The sequence below is a fragment of the Caenorhabditis briggsae genome (assembly GCF_000004555.2).
Source record: "Caenorhabditis briggsae complete genome, chrX, whole genome shotgun sequence".
Taxonomy (NCBI): domain Eukaryota; kingdom Metazoa; phylum Nematoda; class Chromadorea; order Rhabditida; family Rhabditidae; genus Caenorhabditis; species Caenorhabditis briggsae.
The window spans coordinates 2,841,159-2,859,704 of NC_013491.2; the positions used below are offsets into that span (position 1 = coordinate 2,841,159).

At 38.5% G+C, this 18,546-nt stretch overlaps 4 protein-coding genes across 4 annotated transcripts; 1 reads left to right on the forward strand and 3 right to left on the reverse strand.

The window, feature by feature from the left end:
* Positions 1-1,747, reverse strand: CBG15957 (the record flags this gene model as incomplete). The annotated part of the gene is made up of 4 exons (XM_002643312.2): positions 1-171; positions 220-792; positions 885-1,574; positions 1,625-1,747. 4 exons carry the CDS (start codon positions 1,745-1,747, stop codon positions 1-3), a joined length of 1,557 nt encoding a protein of 518 aa, XP_002643358.2.
* A 5,216-nt stretch (positions 1,748-6,963) lies between these two features.
* Positions 6,964-9,575, reverse strand: CBG15956 (the record flags this gene model as incomplete). The annotated part of the gene is made up of 5 exons (XM_002643311.1): positions 6,964-7,387; positions 7,437-7,568; positions 8,948-9,134; positions 9,184-9,336; positions 9,491-9,575. 5 exons carry the CDS (start codon positions 9,573-9,575, stop codon positions 6,964-6,966), a joined length of 981 nt encoding a protein of 326 aa, XP_002643357.1.
* A 1,817-nt stretch (positions 9,576-11,392) lies between these two features.
* On the forward strand, positions 11,393-14,129 carry Cbr-mdt-1.2 (the record flags this gene model as incomplete). Its single annotated transcript, XM_002643310.1, has 7 exons — positions 11,393-11,563; positions 11,615-11,748; positions 12,269-12,496; positions 12,547-12,840; positions 13,060-13,550; positions 13,597-13,708; positions 13,988-14,129. 7 exons carry the CDS (start codon positions 11,393-11,395, stop codon positions 14,127-14,129), a joined length of 1,572 nt encoding a protein of 523 aa, XP_002643356.1.
* A 534-nt stretch (positions 14,130-14,663) lies between these two features.
* CBG15954 lies at positions 14,664-17,005 on the reverse strand (the record flags this gene model as incomplete). The annotated part of the gene is made up of 9 exons (XM_002643309.1): positions 14,664-14,744; positions 14,798-14,946; positions 15,000-15,096; positions 15,271-15,513; positions 15,565-15,641; positions 15,692-15,797; positions 15,843-15,995; positions 16,045-16,124; positions 16,918-17,005. 9 exons carry the CDS (start codon positions 17,003-17,005, stop codon positions 14,664-14,666), a joined length of 1,074 nt encoding a protein of 357 aa, XP_002643355.1.
* Between the last annotated feature and the right edge of the window lie 1,541 nt (positions 17,006-18,546).

Sequence of the window (18,546 nt, forward strand, 5' to 3'; positions counted from 1 at the left end):
TTATTTCTGGCGGAATGCATAGTTTAAGAATGCCGCCATAGTTCTCTGCTGCTGCATAGCTTGTAAGAATGCTGGAGAAGCTTGGAATTGAGGAGCCGGTTGGAGAGGGTAGAGATATGGTAGTGGGAGCATGGTGTTCAATTCTCCTGCCAGTGGAATTGGACCGGGTATCTGAAAAGACAATTTCTATTTTAATACAAGATGTTTTGATAAACTCACTGTTGGGATTGTCATTAAATTGTTTGAGAGAGGATTTTGTTTTTGTTCCACTTGAGGTTCCTCATCTTCTCTATCACTATCCTCGTTGAATTTCACTTTCTTTGTTGGATTCTTGCCAGTTGGGGCATTCAAAAGTTGGTAGAAGCTTTCTGTATTCATTTGTCCATTAGCTTCTTTCTTCTCCACAGTTGCTGGTCTTGTTGGCAAGGCAAGTGTGAAAACTGGAGATGAAAGAGCTTGTGAAACTGCTTGATTGTCAGTTATCAGTCTGTCATGAATCATCAGCTCAGCTAGGTGTTCTGGACGCAATGCCTGACTCATATCCATACTTTGCGGTCTTGGAACCGGCGACGCCCTGTCTGGTTTACTTTCTGGTACCAGACATTGTGGTGCTTCATCCTCGATAATTTCAACCTCTGGGGGAACCAATTTGATCAGCATTTCACTCTTCTTTCGGGAGAATGGTGCAAAGTATTCAATGATTCTGTCGATCTGTTGCTTATCCGATCCAACTGGTCGTTGTTTGGAAAGTTCTAGAAGATTGGAGTAGATTCCAAGGATATTTGTCCAAATCTAAAATAATTTTCTTATTGTTTTCCATATTTTTTTTCATTTTCTCAAAACAAAAACTTTTTCAAAAATAAAAGTAATTTTTTAAAACTCACATCTTCCTTCAACTGAATACACAACTCTTGCAGCTTGTCTCCTTGAACCATCATAGTATTAATATCTTTCCAACAATCCCAACAGTCACTCTTCAGCTTCTCTCTCATGATCCTCTGGTTTAAGCGGCTCTTCGATGAGGCGTAGTTGGTCTTATCTTTGGATGAATTCAAACTATCCTTGTCATTTGTCAGCTTCGCATACTGCTCTTTGAGCTCCACTAGCTTCTCCTTATGATGGTTTGGAGTATTGGGACGATGCTCAAAGAGCACCACTTCCTCAGCTTTCTTCCGATAGTCCACAAGAAACACTTCGGCGATTGGAATGTTGAGTTTCTGGCGCATATCAGTTCCAAAATTAAGATAATTTGAAATTATCCTCTCAAAATCTGCCACCGCTGAGAATACATTTCTTTGGACACTCTCACTTCGAAGTCCATTGACAACTTCGCAATATCGACAATGAAGAGCATGGATTTTGTTGAACAAAACTCTACATTGGGAAATCTCGTCTCGATTCCTCTTGGTGTATTCTCTTGAATTCTTACTGCTCTCCAGTTTTCGAAGCTCCTCGGATACAGGTTCCGCTCTCTTGTGACACGACCTATGCTTTCTGGGATGGAATAATCTCGTTCGATCGAAAGCCGAGATATCTAAATTGCCAGCGGCACGTTTCAGTGCTTCTAGAGTCATCTGAAATTTTTATTTTTCTTTAAATTTGCATTTTTATTTAAAAATCTTACCAAGGAGCTATAGTTTAGTGGTTCACTCTCCAGTTCTGGAGACATACTTGCATCGGAATTCGCCGACCCGGATCGCTCTCTTCTATCAACTGCCATCTCTGACAATTCCACTTGGGAAATCATTGGGGCTGAAATGTTCAATTATCACAGGAAGAAATGATTAAAGGGAAGTGATGCTGAGGAAGGAAAGCGATACAAAAAAGAGAACAACCCAAGAAAGTAATTTTACTGATAAAAAGTGTTCTTACGAAATTTAGTTTATATATTTAAATGCAATTATGTCATCAGGCAATTTCCGTTCATCAAAAGAAAACATATGACGAATTTACGGAAGAGGATGACAATGACAATGATGTGTTTCGCAACGTGGGAGGTGCCTGTCAATGAAACAGTCGACTGTCATGAGTCAGAAAACAACACAGTTACGATTTACCTGGCAAAAAAGATAAGAGGAAGGAATGATACACAGTGACCGAGAGAAAGTAGAGAGATAGGAAGAGAAACAGGGGAAGTGGGTTCAAGGAAACACCTTTTCGGCAGATACAATAAAATTTGATAAAATTCGTCTTTTTCATTTTGCGATCACCTAAAATGATATCAAATGTAAAAAAATATTTTCAAATTGTTAGTTTAGCTAAGAACCAAACGCAACATCAATTTCAAATAAGTAAGGTTTTCTGACTCAAATTGTGGTCACTATTAACCAAATAAAGAAAACAAAAAACTGTGACTTTTTGGGGGATATGTCACATTGCGGTAAGGTTTTCCCTTGTGACACATGTGTCATTAGAATAACGAGAATGTTCTTAGCGGCGTTGAGTCACATTGAAGTAGGTTGATTTGCGTTGGCGGTAACAATAGTTTTGAGCTCATGCATTGCGGCTACATTCTATTCTCTATCCAAATAATTTACGAAGACGTTTCTCTACTGATAAGGAAATATAATACGCAAACTGATAAGAGAGATGTGCATCAATGCTCTGTAAAATGAGTTTTAGTATTGGAAGAATGGAAGTATTACGATTTTAAAAGACCTAGAAACATTAAGGAAATTCGAAACGTCTAAGGATTGGAAAAAAAACACAACATTTAGAAAATTTTCTGCTTACCGTGAGCAATGTATAGTTTTTTGAACTGGGACCATAATAAATTCTGTTCCACTTCATCTATTGATCAACCTTATAGTAATAGTTGCATTACCTTCAAATGTCTGGTAAACGATCTACCCTTGTATAGTTTTGATCTATTTTTTCAGGAAAATGCAAAACTACCTTTCCTCAGAAACACACAAATTTTCGCTCAGACCCACTCAAATTTATTGATAACCTAATTATTCGAAATCTCTTCCTTGGGACTATATCTCCGACTACAGTATACCCGACTCGAAAAACACTACAGTAAACCAATCAGTTCTAAATATTTCCTCACATTTTGAAATTGTTACCCTATAAAGTCCAGAAATTGAAACATCAGAATTAAATGTCAGCAAACAAAGTATACTGATTTGAAACTGAAAGTGTTTCACATGAGCACATTTCCAAGAACAATTATTTGCAAAATTTGATATTTTATCGGAAAATGGCGTGACAGAGAAATCATGAAATTTGGGGTGGGATTGCAAAAAAAAATTCGTGGAAAATGAAAAAGAAAAAATGGAAAAAGGGGAAAAAGAAACTGCATATTCATCATGGGAACATTGCAATAAAATTGTGTGTTTTCCCAGAAAATATTGTTGGAACTGTGAACGCCAAGAGGGGAAATTTTGAAAACAAAACAAGGCATCGAGTGTAGAAACGTTTTTAATTTTCTAATAATTATCGGAAATCCATTTTGTTTGACTCCCTAATAATTACTGTCCCATAAAGGTATTTGGTCATATTTCTCTTGAGAATACCGTAAAACCTCTAATAGAACGACACCCGGATCGTCCACTTTGAGCCTATATATCTCACTTCTTTTGAAAGATATCAAAAAGTAGTTAACTAGTAAAATGTTTATCAGGATATTAGCAACATTTTATTAGTTAGTCACTTTTTGATATCTTTCACAGAAAATGAGATATATAGGCTCAAAGTGGACGATCCGGGTGTCGTTCTATTAGAGGTTTTACGGTATATTAATTTTTAGGATTTTATCACAATTTCAAATCGAAGTAACCAATAGAAACCGGGAAAGTGATATACCATAATAGGAAGATCTCCCGATGGTCACATTTAGGCCAATTGTTCTTGCTTCTAAAATGAGATAATGAAAAAAGGCCAACTAACGGAATTTTAACCATACAATAGGCCAAAAAAGCTCCCCACCGCCTGGATCCCTCCTGAGCCTAGCGGGTGGATTGATCCTCGAATAGGAACCATAATGACAAATATGTAGTTAAATAAGCGTTTTCGGAAAACTCTCACATTAAAAGAGTCCTTTTGTTTGAGTGTTACGGTATGGGAGTCTTAAAAGACAACAGCAAAACCTTTTTTTTTTGACAAAACGAATACTCTCATTTTTGTTAATTTTCTCTGAAAAATTATTTTTTAAGCTGTCGAGAATATTTCGAACGCCCATAAGAAATACAGAAATACGTATATTCGAGAATGTTCTACAAAATTTGGGGATTTCATAACGATTTCAAAACTTGAATAGAATTTCAGAATAATTTCAAACACGTGAATGTCTCTAATCAGTGAATCACAGTGCAAATCTGAAGGTGATTGACAACAAGGCCTGGGGAAACACCTCAATTTGAGAATACGGTACAACTGTTTCATCACATCATGGTCATCGAACCACCCTATAAATCGAACCACCATGATATGCAAATTTCGCAAGATCATTTCATAAAAATCGAAATAATAATAATTTATTGATTCAGGACTATCAGTCACTTATAAAATCAATGTGTTACAAATTAAACAAATGAGTTAGAAATTATGTTCGTCTAAGAACAGAAAAGAAGATAAATTATCATGACTTAATTTAGTTTTAAAAGAGATGGATGAAATCAAGGGTGGGAACACGGTTTTTGGAAGCGAGTTCCAGCAGGATATAATACGGAGAGAAAGAAATTGAGCAAAAAGTTTTGAAGCATTTCTTGATGTACAGCGAATGTAATATGGGTGGCGTCTTAGATGAATATGATGAAACGGGACAATGAATAGATTATGGGCAATTGCAATTTCCTGGGAAACTAGAGAAAATCAAAGTAGGATATACAATCAAAGTAGGACATATAGGGATAGTTGAACTTCTTGTAACATCGAAACAGAAATGACTTTTGAACGCCTTCAACAAGCTTGATTTGCTCCTTGAGGACAGGGGAAAACAATTGTACCATACTCAAGAATGGGGCAAAAGTAGATGACAAAACATTTTACGAAAATATCCATTTTAGACTGGCGGAGAATATTAAGGAAAGGTTAATTCGTTGGTGTGCTTTCCGGAGTGTGGTAGCGAAGTGGTCAGAGAAGGTCAGTGACGAATTGAGAATGACTCCCAAATCACGAATCCTCTGATCAGTTGGCAATCTCTCGTCGTTAATTGAAAAATGATTGTTAGTATTATTAAGACGTCTTTTTTGAGAGAAAGAGATAGCTTCACATTTAGTGGGTGCAACACTCATTTGCCATGTATCACACCAGTTCTCCAGTTTTTCCAGATCACTTTCAATATGCATTGGGTTAGTAGAGAACAGTTTCAAGTCATCAGGTTTAGAGTAGAATGTTGGAAGAAAAGTTATCTCCTATGTCGTTAATGAAAATGAGAAACAGAAGCGGTCCGAGAACTGAGCCTTGAGGAACACCCGAGAGGACTTCCGTCTCTCTGGACAAAAGACTCAAGTTATACCAAAAGGGTACTACAGCAAAGGTGGTCTATTGAACATTGCTTCTAGATGTGAGGGACTTCTTCTTCAAAAAAGTTTTTTTTAATTTCCAGTTAAGCTATAGCAGCACAAGCTGTCGATCGATGTCATATGCGTACTGTAACCCTAAAAAAATCCAAAAATATATTCTTTTCTTTTTTAATTTTTACGGTTGATTAGTAATTGAAATAGAAGCTTCGAATGATGCGAACTGATATCAAATCTAATCAAAACAACTAATCTTGGCTTACAGCCAGATTTTGCAAATCAAGAAAAACCAAAAAAAAAAAACTCTAAAAGCAAATGCTTGTCCAAATGTTTGTCAATGAGAAGAACTTTAGAAAAAATTACTCCTCCTTCATTTCTTACAACTAGCGTCAGCTGTTGCAATGGATCAAGCATGTCAGAGGCATTGGCCATCAAAAAGAAATTGTGAAAAAAAAATATTAATGTATAGTTTTTTATTCTTATTCGTTAGTCTTTAATGAGAGTTTCTTACTCTCAGTAGTTCTGTAAAAACGACGTTTCATTTTCATTTGATCACATTTATTATCTTTTTATCCGGCTAATCTATAGTGATACACGGAAAGAGGAACTGGTCAGAAAAAGAGCTATTCAGATTTTTTTTCTTTAACATTTTCAAGCACATTATTTCTTTAAATCGAGATCAGTTTTTTTCGAAACGAAGTTCTTAAAAATAAGTACGCAGTAGCTATCAGTTTTACAAATTTTAAGTTGAATAATTCAATTTTTTCCGACATTAATATCACTTGTTTTTGTTGCCATCTAACTCAAAATATCACTTGTTTTTGTTGCCATCTAACTTGATAAGGATAACTTTTAGATCTAGAGAAGGTAAAGCTGAAGTTTAAGAAATCATTGACAAACTTTGGTTATAGTGAGAACTTCTCAAAAATGGGGAAAAAAAAACTTCTAACACCCACTGCTGTAAGCAAAAACATCATTCAAAATATGACAAAAATGCCGGAAATTACAGTAAAATTGGAACAAAAGAGGTTATCAGGTGATCTTAAACAAACTTTGAGCCGGAAATCAAAATTTTGAATTAGGCGCCATAAAAGTTGATCAAATGACGTGTTGTCTATTTTTGGTTTTTAAGATGTTTGAATAAGTGTCATGTTTGAAAAGTTCATTTGAGTAATTTCCTTAATCAGTTTTTTTTCTTTCCTTTTTGTTCCAAGTCAGCAAGAAAATTGATAATTCTCAGAACAGTCTAGTGATAAACTCGATAATTCCTTATGGTGAATTTCAAGAAATGTCAACTGCAATACTATTCAAACAAAAATTTTTATTATCAGATGCAATCCAGAGTAACAGCAGAAACTATTCAAATTGTTCACATTTTTAAAGAAATCAATGAAAAAGTAGCACAAGTTGAAACAAAGGGAATTGCCATTCTGTATGAAGAAAGAAGAAAGCAGAGGAGAATAAAAGCAACAATCAATTGTTTTGGAATTCAGAGCATTTACTTCCACATCTGATTATCGTTGTATTGGCCATTCCAGAATTCTGATCCTCCACCACTGACTCCTTGATTTCTGTTCCAGTAGTTTCCATTATCCCGCTGTTGCTGTCCATTATTATTGCTCTGGCCGTTGTATCCATTTCTGTTTCCTCTCCCACGCGAGCCTCCATACCCATTGTTGGTGTTGTTGTGGCGTGGACCACCGAAATTGTTGTTGAACCCATTGTTATTTGGCGAGAAGGCTAGATTTTCCACGTGATAGGCGGTTCTACTGCCATTACCTTTCTGATATACGTGATTGTTCGATACACGGTAGTTGTCGGATTGGCGTCTCGCTGGGGAGCTGCTGTTGTCACTTCCAACCGAGTTACGATCATTTTTCCAGGTTTGAATGTCATACTTCACACGGTTCTTGTTATTTTGCCTGGAAAATGAAAATTCGTTGTAAGTGTTGCTTTTTGATAGGAACTCACTTTTTGAAGGAACCACCAAACTTTTTCTGTCCATAGCCATGTGATGGGCTATGATTGTTCTGAGCCATGGTTTGATCATTGGAGCCACTTTTGGTGGTGTGTGGAGACTGGCGAGCTGGACTAGCCACGTTTCTGTAATTAGGTCTTGTTTGAAAACTGTATATGTTGGTGTAATGGTTTTCTCTGCTTTGAAATGTGTAGAAGAAAATCTACAGTACCAGCTGGAATTAGATCTAATACTTTCAGTTTCATAGATCAAAATATCTTTTTTAATAAAATATGCTTAATTTTTTAGACATCCATAATTTGTTGTGAAAACTACGCCTCCACAAGTCGGGTAACACTCTTCTCGCAAAGCAGTACACAACACTTAGCAGCACGTCTAAGACTGCAGGACAGAAGATGGCAACTACACGATTCTCTGCTAGCAAATACAGAAGTCAGCAGAACTAAGCAGGTCTCCTCGCAAATCTGCAGTATACCCTTCCCAGTTTTCCATTATCTTGTTTTATATTTTAATTACAGATTCTCCCGTAAGCTTAACTTCTTGTTTTTGTATTTCGCGCCGACACGCCGTTTCTCTTCACGTTCTCCGTCGTCGCCACACTCTCTCGTCGGTCGAAAAGGAGCGGACTTGTTGCATAATTTTAGGCCCTGCTAATTCGAACTTTTTGTCGGCGAGCAGACTCATAACTTCACTTTCCTTTTTCACAAATTGGTGCGAGTTCTGTCTCGGAACAGACGTGTACCGGCAGATTTTGTTTCTTCGCAGATTATTGCAGATTCTTTTAACGCAGATGGGACCAATCCACCGTGGAAAAGCCACCAACGAGTACGTCGTTATAGCAGAGGACTCGTACTACGCAGATCTGATATTTTTACTCTATTCTTCTTGTGATTTTCAGAAAGCAGAACTACCCTTCTTTTCTCCTTATATAATCCCCTTTCCAATGTAAGAGGTGTCCCATAATTCAAGCTTATCGTAGTTATCCTGTCTTCTCCATCCTACGTTGTCTTCTCCATCCTACACATCTCTTAGTCTACTTCCAACATCTATCCGTGAACTGGTAGTTCTCATCGAACTTCCAGGTCATCACATAATTGGCTATTTTCAATCAAAAATAGAGGAAACTAACATTCGCAATGACTGTATCTAGGAACGCTATGGGCTGTGATTTTTGGTTGGAGCGTGGTCAGGTTCACGATCAGACAGCTTCTGTTCCAAATCTGACTATAGTACAGTTGGTACAAGGCATCTTTTGACGAGAACGTAGCCAATATTTGTCCAAAAGCGGAACACTTCTAGAAGGACTTCCAGTCAAACGCTACAAGCCGATAGGCGAGTAAGGTTTACATCTAAGCTGTCGCTTTGTAACAACTAGTCACAAGTTAAGAGGGGTTTAGTTATTGGAGATACATTGGTCATTTTCTGGACGGAAATTGCTCTAAAACGGCTGGATAAGTTTCTATGATGAACCATCCTGTCAAATTGTGAAAAAATCACTACTCACTCTTTCTGCACCGATTCCGCTCTGACTGGCTCGGCCTTCTCCACCTCTACTTTCTTCATCTCAACCTTCGTCTCCTCATCTTTCGAAGTACCAGCCAACTCCATCAACTCCAACGCGCGAACCACACGACCATAATTCGGATCGACTGGCTTCTTCTGGGTCTCGTATGAGAAGTCCTCGTCCGACACTAGAATATCATGTATTTTAAATGAAATGTGGGACCGAGACAAACTTACTTTTGGCGAGCATCGACTCGAGATATGGGTCCCGAATGACAAATGAGATTTTGTCAGCCGCTTGTCTTCTGTTCAACTCCTCGCAACGGATAATTGCGCCGTCATCAGCATGAACTTCCTTTTTGGCTGGGTAGACAAAGTCCTCGTTTTTCACTGAAACAAGAAATATGGTTTTTAGTTCGGATCTCTGTCAGAGTTGTCAGATTTTGGAGCTAGGGTAGGGTTAACCTTCCTACAAGTTAGTAATTTTTCTTCTAAAATGCTATCAACGTTGTTTATGGCAAAGTCTAGAACCCCCTAAACTCACTATTTTTGAAAAGGGTCTCCATAAGAGCAGCTGTTGAGTTCATGTAGACCAGAGAGTTTTTGTAGTCAAAATCGTCTTGTGACATTTTTTCCTAAAAAAACAGTATAAGGAGAATCAAGCAAACGGTGAAAAAGGTTCAGATGGAAAAAAAAATTGAAGAGACAAAGAATAGGCTTAACTGAAAACGCAAAAAGACGCCAAAAGGGCACCTACGAATTCCATAGGGGCACACAGGAAATACCAGACGATGTCAGCAGCGCAGAAAGAGTGTATGTGTGCTAGACAGCATCGGACAACGAGAGCCTAGTTGCTGGTAGAACTGAGAAGAAGGAAAGAAGAGAAGAAGAATGGTGGTGTGCTGGTCGTCTGGGCCAATTGGCAGACATACACACAGACAACGGCATCTCGGGGCACACCGAATGTAGTCGTCGTCTCGTAACGGCAGCTGTTCGACTGACCCAGAGAACACCTGTTGAAGGGAGAAATTCAGAGATTCAGACAACCAAGAAGACGTTGCGACGATGCGACGTTGCGCAATACAGAAATCTCGGGATGACGTAATGTAATATGTAGCAGGCTTTGTTTGTTCAGAAGAGATTACTCTGTTACTAAAGGAACCGAGAGTAGATTTTGGGTGTGTATGGAGTAGGTGAATGTTGCGAGATGGAAGAGGTACCGACACAGGAAGTAATTGGATGTTCATTGAAGCGTGGTTTTAGAGAATTTAAAACAAAACATGTTCTCAGGGAAGGAAGGAGTAATGCATGGGTTTTGAAGAATATCAGAATATTTCGTGCTCTCAGGAAAGCACAAATCACCCCAGAGCATCCACCGGAAGAGTCCAAATTTCAGACACACCAGATGCTTCAGATTCCTTGAAATTTATCTGCACATGAAAAACTGAATTTTAAATATTTTGATCCTCTAACAAAGCTAACCAGTACCTCATGAATGGAAAAACAAATTATGAGAAATTTTCTTGTTGTGCCATATACACTTCAAACTTTTGACTTCGAAAAATGTGGAAACATATTCAGCGACTTGTCGAAGGCGGATATTTCAAATTTCTCCAATTTGATAAAGGGAAATTTCAAAACCGGAAGTTTTTGAGCCAGACATTTTGATTTCATTTCAAAACACGCGGTTCTGAGACGTCCAATTGAAAATGCCCAATAGAATTTGTAGAAATTGTCGGAAAGTTACAGTTTACCCAAAAAAACGGAGAGTTTCATTTTCGTAACCTCCCGCTGTCTGAATGTTCTTTTTTCAAGTCTCCCATACTAGTTAATTTGAATCATCTGTGAATTTTCCCTCAATTTCCTTTTTACCATTACAAATCTTAATTCTCGTGACTCATCAGAAATCTTGGCGTCCATATAGAACCAGAGAATCAGGGATAGAATCAGAGAATCATATAGAATCAGAGAATCAGAGATATACAAAAATCTTTCTCAAAATTTTTTTGCTCTCCTTATTTGCCCTTAAACTTTCATGCAGGCTCAACTTTCTTCTAATTTGTAGAAATTCCACATTTCTTTCTCTTTCACCCATTTTCCGATAAGAACGCATTCCTCGCCTTCTCGACATATGTCTCATTTATTTCTCCCATTGTTCTTTCTCTTTACTCATTAATACTCGAATAGCGTTGTTCTCGACTGTTGCTGTTTTGCCCCCGTCGCATGCGCGCGCACACAACCCTCGCAATGCAGTGTGTGGCGGTCTTGACGTTTTTGGTGCATACACCGCGTCTCTCACATTGCGGACTGACGCGCATGAAAATTTCTTTCATTTCTTGAGTTTCTCTTGGCTTTACTTGTGATTTCTTGAGGCTCAATTCGTCCTTTTATTTCTAAAACTTGCTTGAATAATTTTTAAATATCAATTTATTCAATTTTTACAGAGATGCCGCGTGATATCCCCGCTACCAAGGGTGTCTACCTGCTCGAGCGTGTAACCAACAAAGAAATCAACTTGGAGAATATCGACGAGGAAATGCGAATGGAGCAGGTCCGTCAGGCGGGCGCCAAACTTGATTGGGCATCGTTCGGACAGGCAGTTCGCCGCAATTTGCAGGTAAATCGTTGATTTTTGAGAAATTTGAGTAGGAAATCGATAAAATTGCAGGAGAAACGGAATACGATTGATGCCGACGGACGCATCGATGTGCTGAAGAGTCTCGCCTTTATGAAGACAAAACTGCCAATTGAGGCAGACGCACCAATGGAGGAAAAAATCCGAATCTTGGCAGAAAGCTTGGGGTGAGCTGTTACGTTTGGAAATATTAGCAGCGTTTGGAATTACGCTCACATATCTAACTGGTTGTCTTTAAAAGACAAATATCTAACTAGATCAAAGGTTCACGTCTTTGTTCCGATTTGAAGTTAGCAGGAAAGGCGACCCTCGCCTAGTATTTCTTTTATCGACCGGCCAACAACAACGTAGCTTTGCCAATGGCTGTTATGCACCTCTAAGGGCTGAACGACGAGCACAAATAGATAGAAAAACCCTGATTGTGCGAAATAAACCAGTCAGAATTACTTGGCGAACGCTTGCCCAGCTCGGTGCAGGGCATAGCTCAACTTTTGCGATCGAACCTGGAATCCCTCGGTTGTCAGTCGGAGATTTATCATGAATTTGGTCAGAATTCGCCACAGAAACGGATTTATAGGATTTGAAACGCTGCTAATTTGGTAGCGACCTATTTCGGTGATCCTTTGAACATAGCAATCTCGTTTTCTCTAAAAACAGAGCTAAAATTATCAAATATCCTTCTTCCAGATGTACACATGTCAGAACCACCCGCGGCTGGACCATCACCAAACCCGAAGAGCTCAACGTGGACCTAACAATCAAGAACGGAGAAGTCGACACCGTTGTTCTGAGTTTCTGGGAAGAGGCCGCTTTCTATTCTGGCGAAGCGACAAAAATGCTTCACAAAGGAGAGTGGAGCGAGCTTCGTGACAGACTAGCTAGCATGCTCGCTGTGTACAACAAGGATCTGGATAGGTAGGATATTACTTATCAAGATGCAACTTCTTATACTTATTTTGTTTCAGAAACGACAGAAAAACCTGCAAAGCTGCAATGGACGTGCTTGGATCTATGCTCAAAACAATGAATGCGGATGAGATGTACACATCGATTCAGAACAACAATTATGGGTACTATCTCCATCGCTCAGATTTGCGTCAGGGACGGCTCTACTACAATGTTGAACCTCTCTATCGTCGTGTCCGCTCGAAACATCACACGTATAGCTTGCAGAAAGAGGATTGGGATATTCTTCCATTCTTTGAGTTCTCGTTTGTCCCAAGCGACAGTGTCCACGCTTTTCCAGAGCATAATCCGTAGTGAGTTTTAGAATTGTGTCAGAAAATTGATGCGAGGAAAGAAAAACGCTGGTGGCCGTGGCAAAAGGTTTCAGAAGAAAGACTACAGTAACTAAAAAAACCTAGTTTTTTATTGGGGACTTGCGGCCATGGCCACCAGCGTTTCTTTTCCACCGAATCGATTTCTATATCAGTATAACAACACTACTGTAATTATTCAATTTATTCAAAAATTTGCAGTGGCGAATGGAAGGAAACAGGGTCGGCCAAGGCTGCAGTCTGCTTGAAACTGTCAAAAGGTGTCCTCGTCAGCGAGCCAACTCGCAGAAAGCTTCACGAGATTAGTGCAAGATCTACCACAATCCAATGCTACACCAACTGCTACCGTTACTTGACTGGAAGTGTTCTCATCAAGGATAACCTCAAAATGATCACCCAATTCCCTGGCGAATGCACTCAACATCACTACACCATTGATAGATCTTCATTCACTAGCGAAGGGGACTCAGTGATCACTGAGATTTATTTGAAGCGCCTTCAAGACTTCCACAAAGTCATCGAGATTCTCCGCAAGGAAGCCATGCATATCAGCATTTGGGAATCTGTCTTGGCGGATTGCTATGAGCTGCAAGGTCTTGAGGAACGTGTGGTTCCGGCAATCAACATGTTTGTGAATTTGTCCAGAGACATGATCACGGTCAGATTTATGACCAAGTACGCGCCCATCAGAGGTTAGTCGTTGCAAAGTGGATTGTCAGAAACATTATTTTTTTTCAGTTTGCATTCGGGATGGTGTTTGGATCGAGGCCAAGGTCGAGGTGGTGAATGATCAGACTGGAGCAAAAGTTGCAGATCGTGTCGATGAGCTTCTGACTCGCAAGCTGAATGAGTAAGTTTGAAATTTGAAATGTCGATGCTCATTTGAGCTATCAAAGCCGTACAAAGATCGTATTACAAAAAGTAGCCTGAGTAGCATCATAATTGCCCCGGGCCTTGTCGAATCACAAATGTTTTGCGACCTGGTAAATTTCTGAAGATTCGAAAACTTTTGAAACTGGCGTAAGAGCTCGTTATTTTTCTTACAATTCCGAGAAAAAAAATTGAGACTCTCTCCATTTTGAATGTTTCCCTACTCATAGATTTGCTAAAAAATTTCTTCATTTTTCAGGACATGGAGCATCCCAATCATGCTCACTTTTGCCGTTTCTGGAGAGGACTGTGCCTTGGAGCAAATGAAGGTTCCACTACGCGAGGAGAACCCGGAAACCAAACTTCCAACACCAACCAAAATTATTGTCCACAAAAACTAATTGGTCATGTGATGGGTATACCGATATAATTTTTTACGGGTTTTCAATGTATCGAGTTTTAATATCCCTCTGGAAGTTGTGGTTTTATTATTCGCATTTGACGAATTCTAGCAATACTTTTTTCTTGTTAAATGGTTTAAATTCTTTTATGATGGAATGAAACACCGGGAGTGTATTCATAGCACCAGATCAGTGTATTATTCATTTGATGAGCGATTGTATTCTGTTCCCAGGAACAATTGTCTCTTCCAAAAAAGGCGATGTTGACGTGTCTTTCAACTTGGGAAATCTTTTGAAGATCTTGAAGACTTCCCGCATTGCTCACAAACAATAAAACATTTAAAACAGTTTTTCATGTCGAAAATTCATTTCTCAGCAAAAAAAAAAGAAACACATCTATACAAAAAATAAGCTTGAACGTTTGAGATCACAAAATCAGAACGCAATATGTGTGAGAATGTGTGTGACGGTTGATTATAGAATAGTATTTATGATTATAAGGTTCGAAATATGTACAAAGCTAAATGTTCAAATTTAAGAGTAGCCCGTTTCCAATTCTGAGTTTACGACTTTCCTTCTTATCCGTGATGAGAACTCAACGTGGCTTTCACGTACCTGAAAGCTGAATAGATATGAGTAAATTTATCGTTTAAGCCTCCGTTTTGTACCTTTCCCATGTGGAATGTCTCTTTGATGCTTTGTCGGAAGCGAGTTGAAAGGAATGCGTAAAGGAACGGGTCTACGGCGGCGTTGAAAAACAGGAGAAGGAAACTAATGGGCTGCAGAACACTTTGTAAGCAGTTCAAACATCTTGGCGCTGAAAAAATAACCCATTTCTAGAGGAAAACGACTATTTTATGTGGTCCCTACCCATAGGATCCCTCCAAACGGTCCACATAAAATATACATATCGTGGAAGAGAGAAGAATGCAAATGCCACCACTATTCCGACGGCCAAACGACCAACCTGAAAAAAAGCCCACAAAAATAGAAAAAAAGATCCCTATGGAAGACAGGAAAAATATTTTGGTTCAACTGCCAGAACATCTGGTATGAAGTCAAAACTAAACAAAATGGTTTCCTGGCAAGTGCAGTACAACAAACAAACTGTGAACATATGTTCTGGAACTTTTAAACAAACCTTTCGGCGCTTCTCCACTGATACACCACCAGTAGAAGCTTCTGAACGCCAGCTGGATCTTGGAAGTAGCTTATTTGCAGACTGTTTAGTGATAGATGCGGCTTTGCTGACGACCAAACCAATTGTGGCATAGATACACAGAAGTATGACCAGAGGGACGGCGTACCAGACAATGAAATTGATAGTGGCCACCAGTTTAAGCAAATTCAAGCCGTAAATTTCAACATGGCGTCTGGTGCAAATCTGGAAAATTAAAAACATGTATTGTTAATCACCTTATGGTATTTTTCTTACTGTATATGTCTCATTTCCGTCGGAAATTTCCAAGTATTGACTGGCATAGATGTAAGGGGTATTCATAACAGCGCTGGCTGAAAATAAAATTGAGCACAATAAGTCAGCGCGTGCTCAGTAAACTCACTAATCCAAACGATAGCTGAAGAAGTAATCAGTACTTTGGAATTGAACGCTCTGCGGACTCGCAATGGGCGAAGAACAGCGATCAATCTTTCAACAGATACCAGCACCTGAAAATCTTAATTTTGGAATCAAAAAAGGAGTTTATAACAGACCAGAATTCCAGCAGATACATTGGGTATAAAGTGTAGTACGTAGATGTAAGAATAGCAGAGCGCTTTGCCAAATGGCCAGCGCCCATGTCCTTGCAAGACGAAATTCACGGCATTCTGAAGCACACAGAAGATTCCGACGAAGAGATCGGCAACCTGGGAATTTAAAAGGGGATAGTTTGAGTTTGAAGGGCAAGTTGGGTACCGTGAGATTGGCAAGGAAGAAGTTTGGAACACTCCGAACCTTTTTCTTCGACACGAACACAAAGAGGATTATGAGGTTTCCTGGAAATTTTGATTTTATTGATTTTTAAAAGTTATTTCCTGAGAATCTTCCTGATAATCGGTTTATTCTTAATTTCTAAAGTAATTGTCTTTAAGATATACAAAAACCTATTTCGCAGTGGCATTGCGGTCATTTTGATCAATTTCAAAACTCTGGAGCTCGGCTGTCAAGTTTCCGATCATTTTGAAAACTTTGGAGGTTATAAATCAGACCTAGATTGAAAATTTTGCTTTCACAGAAATTTTTGAAAGTTCCTAGTTTTTCAGCTATTAGTCAATTTTTGAAGGACACCAGTTTTTCGCTTTTTCAGTACAAAACAAGTAAAAGGAAGGTGTCCTTCAGAAATCAGCGAATAGCTGAAAAACTAAGGGTTTTCAAAAAAAATTTGGAAGTGCAAAGTTTTTAATCCAGGTCAGTTTGATGACCATCAAAATTTTCAAAGTGACCGGACACTTGTCAGTCGAGCTCTAGACTCCAAGAAATGGCCAAAAATCAACTGAAAAACACGTTTTTCTAATTGAGCGGTACTGTATATGGGCTCAAAGTTGACGTTTTGAGTGCCCTTCTATTAGAGGAAATAGGGTCATTTTATAAATTTTTTTCCCATCTTCCTGAAAATAAATTCATTTTCATTTTCTGTGTCTTCTGATACCTGCGAATTGGAAATCAAACCCCAAATCGGTATTTACCCATTTTCTCCCAATGTTTGCTCCCCATCAAGCGTCCTAATGAGAAAATCAAACTTATGAGGTTCCAAAAAGTGTGAATGATCACCAGATGATTCCCACTTACCGATAATAGTAGCAAGAAAAACGAAAAGATAGGATACACACAGTAGAAAGTGTACCACGGGATGATTAAGAGGAGAGTCGCTTTGCATTCGTTCTGGAAATAAACTAGTTAAACTTAAAATCATTTCTTGATATTATAAAACAGGTGGAATTCAAAAATACGAGCAAGACAAAAGTGGAAAGTTCGTAGTCAGAAACTAGAATGACGAAAGATGAAAAATGGGAAAAAAGAATGAAAGTGATATAGAATTTCTCATGTGTCTCAATACTTTTTCAAGGAGATGCATTTGATGAATGAAATAAATGAAAAAAAAATCTGAAGAAACATTGCAAAAGGAGACGGATCAAAGACGTTTGAAGAGCTTGAAGTATGGTGTGGCGCGGATGAAAGTTCACGAAACACATCTTCTTCTTTTTTTTCGCCTCGCGTGTCGAGACATCAAAAAGACGATGGCGTTTTCTTTTTGATTCGGGGGAGAGGAAGTGGAAACATAGATCAGTAAAATAGGTACCCGGAATTTCAAGTTAGAAAAAAAAAGTAACGTGCGGATCAGGAAGAGAAAACACTAGGGCTTCTTCTTTTTCTTACTCTCCGAGACACGTTTCCATTGCCACATCATTCTCTATGAATAGAATAGCAGGTGGAATGCCTTCAGTGTTAAGGTTACGATGTCGTTCAAACTCGAGGAGGGCTTAATGTGGGCGGAACAGCCTTGGGGCCATCTGGCATATGTATATGCTCAAAGATCGTGCATAAGATTTCTAACTCTTAAAAGATTGATTTTGTTCTAAAAGTGTGTACAGATAATCTAGTAGGGGGGATCATCTAGGTTAATCTCCATCGTGAGGTGCAAGATAGAATGTTTTAGAAGATATATAAATAACTAGGAAACAATTACTTGAGGTCTTCAAAAAAGTTTCAGGTCTTTCAAACCTTACAAAACAAATTCGAAATACGGTGAATGCTTCATTAGAACTCCCACTCGATACGTGTACTTTGAGCTCAACTATCTCGGTTCTCCCAAGAGATATCAAAAAGTTTTCAACTGATAAATTATTTATCATAGTATCACCAATATTTTATCGGTTAACGGCTTTTTGATATCTCTCATAGGAACCGAGATAAATAAGCTCAAAGTGTAAGAATATAAAAAGCCTTCTATTAGTGCGAATACGGTACTTGCCGTCTGATATTAGTTATCTCAGTTCCTTAATGAAAAATCAAAACATTTTTAACTGAAAAATAATTTATCATAATATCACCAATATTTTATCAGTTGACAAGTTTTCAATACCTCTCATGGGAACCGAGATAATTGAGCTTGAAGTGCACAAGCTCAACATGCAAAGAAATGGTAGCGTTTTATGAAATCAATTACAGTAATAGCGGGAATTTCGAAAAAAAAATAAAAAGTACTATTTTAACATGACGAAAGAATAAGTTTAAATGCAATTTTGAAAAAAAGAAATTAATACCGTAATCTGTTTATGCGGAGTAATTTTTTAAGTTACCGTGAGCAAAAGAAATTAAGTAATCCAATACTTGTAATGAAGGATATAGAAGCTACCGTACTTGCTATAATAGAAGCCTGTCACATACCTGCACTGTTAGCTTGGTTCCTATGAAAGA